Raw genomic sequence first — 7,233 nt, forward strand, 5'->3', positions numbered from 1 at the left:
AATCATACAGTATTTTCTGAAAGTACTTTAACTGCAAATATAGATATTCCATAATATTACATATTGCATAATTTGTTTGCATTTTATAGACTAATAAAATTTATTATTTTGGCTGTCATCCATAAGGTAAAGCAAACTATTATATTATTGTGATCGTCCATTGCAAGCCAACATTATGTTATGTCACTGTGGTTTGTCAGTTGACTTTGACAAGATAAAATATTATTTATTACTATGATTGTGCTGCACACTCAGATAAAATTATGACATGATGTTATACTAGTTAGATCTATTGTGATGACATGTTCTAATAACATGATGTTAGATCTATTATAATAGTTAATTAAGTATAGTAACATGGAATGATTATCTCCTATGTCCTTGCCCGATAGTTAGATGGTGAGGAAGAGGGGAGGTGGGAGGAGAAGAAGAGAATGATTAATTAAGTATAGTAATATATCATTATAGAAGAGGGGAGGAGAAGGTGGTGAAGAGAACTATTTCTCGAGTAACATGTCACTATAATTGTTTCCATTGTCATCGCCCCTCTACTAAAGTAGTTGAATGACGAGGAACAAGGGAGGTGGGAGGAGGGGAAGAGAACTATTAATTAAGTATAGTAACATGCCAATATGGTTGTCCGCTTTGTTGTTGTCTTAGCCCCTCCACCATCGTACTTGGAAATTGAGGAAGAGGAGTAAGAAGAGCTGAAGGTGGAGGAGGGAAGAGATAGGGTTGACGAATTCACTGACCCAAATCGATTTGTTGAATCGGTTAACTAATTCGAATCAGCTTAGTGAACAAATTCAATAATAATAATAATAATAATTTGAATAGGAAGATAAAATTGATATTAGAAAAAAAAACATCCCTCCGTAATTTTCCAATAAAAAACCATCATCCGATAAATATCAATCAGTAATGACTTCTCTTGATAAATTATTATTTTTAAATCACTCTGGTCAATTTCAGTGAGTTGTCATGACGAAGAAAGGACAATGCCATCTAGATGTATGCTATTTGATTTTAGCAGTGTGTAGCTTGTAGCTAATAGCTACCAGGCAATCATGTGGAATTAATTAATTATATATATATATATATATATATATATATATATATACGGTAAACAAATTAACTAATTATCATATTGTAAAATTATTACGTAATTTGAAAAAAAATATGGTACGCTTGCATAATTTTAAATGGTTTTTTATATTTTATACTAGCGTAATTTGAAAATGACATATTTGTCATTTCACTTTTCAATTAGGCATTGTATTATTATTATTTTTTTGGAACGATTAGGAGGTGAAAATTTTTTTTATTATCAATCAATGATTGTGATCATTAAGTCAACCATAAGGTGGTAGCTTATCTACGTCATCTTATTATTTTTTATATATATATAAAAGAAAATTCTTTCACATCGCGTTCGTCAATACTCATCGGTGAATTATTGGATCGGATGAGTCAACAACGCCTCAGCCAGCTAGTTGCTATTTATTATGAACGAACGGATGCATGCTAATGGTGTCGTATACTCTTATATATGTATGTGTGTGTGTGTGTTCAAGGAACTACCACTTCCCCCGTGCGAAACATCCGAGTCTGGTTTCCGAGAGTTCGGAGAGATTTCCCTTGTCTTAGAGATGGCAATGGTCCTGGATTCATTTGTTTCAAGATACATTGAACAAGTGACGGGCTTTGTTGAGGGAGAGATATGCAAAGTGCTGGGCGTGAAGAAGGAGATCAAGACGCTGCAGGAGAAGCTGGAGATGATCAAATGTTACCTCGAAAGCGCAGAGCGGAAAAGCCGTGGGGATCCCGGCATCGAGGCCTGGGTGAGGAAGCTGAAAGACATCATGTACGATGCCGACGACATCATCGATCTGTGCATGATGGAAGGTGGCAAACTGTTGGAGGCTCGGGGATCGGCATCGGCTTCGAGGGTAAGCTTCGCTTTCAGCTTTGTTTCTTCTTGCTTTCGGTGTACCAAACACCGCCATGAGATTGCGGGTGAAATCGAAGCCATTAATGGTAGACTGAAACAAATAGCTGAGGATACCTCCATCCTTAGTAATCTACAGTCTTCTGGTAGTCACCAACCCCAACCCGAAAAACCAACTGTACTTGAGACGACTTCCTTGGAAGTCGAGGAGGACATCGTAGGGGGTCAAATCGATGTAGATGCCGATACTCTAATCAATGCCATGCTAGAGGACACCAAACAAAAATGTCGTATTTTTGGGATTGTTGGAATGGGCGGAATCGGGAAGTCCACTCTGGCACGTAAAATATTCAATGATGAAAGGATGAGAGTCAATTTTCCCATTCAGAAATGGTTGTATATCTCTAAGAATTATTCGGAGACGAAGTTACTCGGAGAGTTAATTCGGTGCGCATCTAACAAATCTGAAGGAGGTGAAGCCAAACAAGAATCTTTCGAGGGACAAAGCAAATCAGAATTGGAAACCAAACTTGCTTCTCTCCTCACCAAAAATTTATTTCTCGTGTTGGATGATGTCTGGAGTACAAATTTATGGAACGATTTCCTCAGGAAACCACTAAGTAAAGCAGTAGGTTGCACGATCTTAGTCACCACGAGGAAAGAAACTGTGTTAAAAGGTATGAAACCCAGCTATACCCACCCGGTGGAGAAAATGGATGTTAATAGTGGCTGGATGTTGCTTCGAAATTTGGTATTTGGAGCTGAGGAGGAGGATGACGAGCGTAGGTTGCAAGAAGTAGGCAAGAAAATTGTTAGAAAATGTGATGGTCTTCCCCTTGCCATCAAAGCTATCGCAGGTGTTCTTGTTTGTAATGATAGGAGCATAGGGAAGTGGGAAGAAGTCCTCGAAAGTGATGCATGGAATATGAACCAGATCGACGATGAAGTACCAGGGGCTTTGAATTTGAGCTATGTGGATTTACCTTCTCATCTGAAACAATGTTTTCTGTACTGTTCTTTGCACCCCCAGAAAAGTGATATGTATTACAAGGAAATCATTCGGTTTTGGGTAGCTGAAGGCCTTATCACACAACAAAGAAATAGGCTGTTGGAAGATATAGCCGAGGAATATTACCATGAATTAATTTGGAGGAATCTTCTACAAGTGGACGCAGGTACCTTAGGCCAGAAAAACTTCTCTATGCATGACCATTTACGATCTCTCGGTGCATGTTTGATGAAGGAAGAAGGAAAATTAATTAGACATGGTCAAAAATTAGATGTTAGAGCCAATGCAAAGATCCGTCGGTTGTCAGTGTCTAAAATGGGGAGTAAATTGGTACTGCCAGATCAAATTATGCAAGAGAAGTGTCTGAGAACCTTAATTGTTATTGATTCCCCTCGAACCAAGATAATCGAGGATAATGTACTCAGAATGTTACCACATCTTCGAGTGCTGGATCTGTCTTATACATCGATCAAGAGACTTCCAGATTGTATCGGAGATCTGTTGCAGTTGAGGTATATAGATTTGGATGAGACAAATATTTCTGAGATACCAGAATCTATAGGACGCCTTGCAAACCTCCAAACTCTGAACCTCTATAATTGCGCATATTTGCACAGACTTCCTAACGCGATCACCAGACTGCACAGTCTACGATGTCTAGATATTGAAAATGTTCCTGTGACTCATGTACCCAAGGGAATCGGAAAACTGATGGATCTTAATCATCTCGAAGGATTTGTGATCGGCCACAATGATCCAACGAACGAGTTGCATGAGGAGGGATGTGACCTAGAGGAGCTACAAGCTCTTTCCAAGCTCAGATGTCTGAGAATATATGGGCTAGAGAGGGCAGTAACAGGGGTCTCGGTACTTGCGGATAAAACTCTTCTCAAGGAGCTGACTTTAAGTTGGATGCCTCCAGAAGAAGATGGTGATGATGAGGAAGAAGATGGTGACGGTGGAGATGACAGCATTTCTAAGAATGATGGAGGTGAGGACGAGAACAACAATGACGATGGCGATGATGATGATGATGATGATGATGATGATGATGATGACGACGACGACGACGACGACGAGGGTGATGAGGATGATGACAATGATGACGATGATGATGATGATGATGAGGAGGAGGAGGAGGAGGAGGAGGAAGGAAATGAGGAGGATAACAAAGATGAGGATGAGGGCCAAGGAGTGACATGGACTGAGGAGCAGTTCCAGGCAGTTGAGAAGGTATGCGATGAACTCTCTCCCCCATCCAGCCTGCAAGATCTTATCTTTCAACAATTCCCCGGTCGGCAACTCCCATGCTGGTTGATGTCAACCTCACTAGACAAATCCTTCCCTAATCTGGCATATTTGAATTTTTGGTACCTCAAATCATGCACGGAACTGCCTCCTCTAGGCATGTTGCCCCTGCTAAAACATCTTGAAATCACCGGCGGTGAAGCCATCAAAACCATTGGGCCTGAGTTTCTGGGCCGCAAGTTCCCTGGAGCTTCCGCATTTCCAAAACTTGAACATTTGGAGTTTGACGAAATGCCCAACTGGGAAGAATGGTCAGTATGGGGGATGGAAGAAAATGATCAGGGACCGCACCTCAAGCTCTTTCCTAATCTGAAGATATGCAAGATCATAGAGTGTCCGAAACTGAGAGCTCTTCCGGAAGGCCTATCCCATGCTACCAAGTTGAAGGAATTGTATCTTGATAGTACTCAAGACTTGAGAGAAATCACAAACCTCCGGTTGAATTACAAGCTCGAGGTCAAAGAAAACACGATGTTGAATAGAATATCCAACCTTTCCATGAAGTATCTGAAGGTGGAAGATTGTCCGAATCTGGAGTACGTGGAGAATCTCGACAGGTTGCAACAGCTGGTCCTGATATGTCCACGACAAATGAAGCAAATTCCGCAGTGGCTGTCAACCCTAATTCAGCAGCGCCAAAGTATTCCTTCTGCTCAGTGGAGCTTCAGAAAACTGGAACTGCAATGCAACACCGTGCTGCTGAAGAGCTGTCTCGAGGGCAACGAGAATTGGCATATCATTCAACAGATTCCAGATGTCATAATTCAAACCTATTCCAGGAAAAGTTATATTCGATACAGCAAGCATCCACGCATGTACGATGCAAAAGTATGATGAATTCGTCGTTCCGGTAAGTTCATTTTCCATTGTCTTTTCTATCTATCCCATGACTGTATATACATATATGTGTATTTGTTTTCATGTACGTTGACTTTCTCCGTTGGTACAGGATCAATAAAAGGCCTCTGCCTGGTTATTCTACTTATAGATATTTTGAGAATAAAGAAGCTATTTGGAGCAGGGATTCGATGATGTCGTCCTACTATCAAGACTGTATGCTTGTTTGTTTCCTTCTACGTAACTTACTTGTGTATTTGCACCTACGCAATAATTTATCTTTCCCAAAGAATTTAGAACAAATGATGCGGTCATGTAAATAGTATGAAGGCGTTGTCCATAGGCAGTAGCTCAGCATGAAGATGTTGTCACTGATCCATATACGGAGATGGCACAGGGAGATGATTGACAAGAATCTACGGACAGATTTTCGTGCCTCATCGCAAGTACATTATTCTTCCCTTTTCTCTTGTTGGTTGCTTTTAGCTACTTATATTTTTAGGTTTTATTACTACATAAAGTTCTCGATGTTTCTCTTCTTCAAATGCTTCCTTTGGCAGGTCATAAAGGGCTGAATCCAAAGCTAGGTTCTCGTTCAACGTGAAGGCTGCATCCTCTTCGAGGTAAAAAAATAATCCAAAAGACATCTAATTGGTCATTGTGGCTACAACTTCACAGCATTCTTCGCTTTCTGTTCTTCCATCTTTGTGGAGCCTCCCGGTCATATATGGGGAATTATTTGCATGCATGAAGACTTTAGCAGTACGGTGCGAGAGAGCCCGTGTGTATACAGAAGATGGAGCTACATTGGATGTTGCATGACCTCTAGTTTGATGTGTGTTCAGATTGTTCCTTGTTATCTTTTATCAGAATAATATTTTTTATTAGAAGCTTTTGCATCGTCGCCTCTTACGACTGTTTGTTGACAGGATCGAGAGAATGAGAACCCCTTGTACGAGTTTGTGTCCATTGTGTAACAACACTCTATTTATCGGGTTGGTATTATTATTTTTCTTTTAATAGCGGCTGACACGCAGGTTTTGGTCTCACTTCCTTCTCCTCAGTTGTGTAAAGGTGATCTAAAAGGTCATTATGGTATATTAGAAGGAAAAAAAGAAAACCGAAACCAGAAATACAGAAATCACAGAAAAAAATGAATATTTTCTTTAAAAAATCTTATTTTAATCAAAATAACTGTTGATTGCGGGGGCATAGTGCTTTTGGATGTTCGATAACCTACGCTCAATAAACTTAGGCTCATGCTATATGCTTCAGCAGTACAGTTTTGTAATCCTCTCCCAGATTCTGTGGATTCATCGGCAGGATGTCAACTTTTGCTATTTTTTTCCAATATTTCGTCATGGGATTTCTCCTTGAGAGGCTGGTTATACGTAGTTGTTTCACGGATTCTTTGAATCGACTCCTTGGTAGATTTTTCCAACTCAGCCAGCATGTTCAGGGAGCTATGTTTCTTAGACGTTGTCATGCGAAGGCCTATGCAAGAATAGTCAACAAAAGGATGCAGTGATAGTTGCTAGTGAGCGTCAATAGATGTTACTCGACTCGTAGTGGTACGTTTCTCATAGTCAAACCTATCATTATAACACATGTTGAAAACTTTCGTTCGATGAAAAAAATCATGTCGGAAATGTTCGAGGTGTGCTTGACTTAGAATAAGTGCAATAAGCAATTAAAGTAATATCAATGACAATAAAAAGCAAAAAAAATATAAATCGAGTTTTATAGTAGTTCGGACGTCATGACCTATGTCCACTATTGATTTCTCCTCCATTGAGGCCATCAACATCCACTAACGGTCTTCCTTCAATGGGCGAAGACCAACTACCCCTTTACAACTATTTTCTCCTTTTTATAGGTTTAGGAGACAACCTTTACAACCCACTCATCCCTCTCTTAAACTGAAATCAACACTTAGAGTTAGAGGAGGGCGGTTCTCACAATATTACAATAGTGTTTTCCTCAATTTTTGTTCTCAGTTGGTGTGTTTACTAAGAGGGATGAGTGTGATATTTATAGGCCCAAAATGACTTTAAAAAGTGAAGCTAAAATTAAAATCCCTAAGATTTTGAGGTACTAGCGATTCCACAGCCCAGTCTAGTAGTACTTCCAC

General features: G+C 39.8%; 1 protein-coding gene across 1 annotated transcript; it reads left to right on the forward strand.

Moving 5' to 3' along the window:
• Nucleotides 1-1,517: 1,517 nt before the first annotated feature.
• Nucleotides 1,518-6,122, forward strand: LOC104000582 (putative disease resistance RPP13-like protein 1). Its single transcript, XM_065130748.1, has 2 exons — nt 1,518-5,115; nt 5,215-6,122. Exon 1 carries the CDS (start codon nt 1,518-1,520, stop codon nt 5,097-5,099), a length of 3,582 nt encoding a protein of 1,193 aa, XP_064986820.1. The 3' UTR covers nt 5,100-5,115; nt 5,215-6,122.
• The last annotated feature ends 1,111 nt before the right edge of the window (nt 6,123-7,233 follow it).

Source organism: Musa acuminata, chromosome BXJ2-10 (assembly GCF_036884655.1).
Source record: "Musa acuminata AAA Group cultivar baxijiao chromosome BXJ2-10, Cavendish_Baxijiao_AAA, whole genome shotgun sequence".
NCBI lineage: Eukaryota > Viridiplantae > Streptophyta > Magnoliopsida > Zingiberales > Musaceae > Musa > Musa acuminata.

Excerpts from the sequence above, each read along its gene's own strand:
- LOC104000582 (XM_065130748.1), top strand. The coding sequence starts at position 1,518 with ATGCATGCTAATGGTGTCGTATACTCTTATATATGTATGTGTGTGTGT.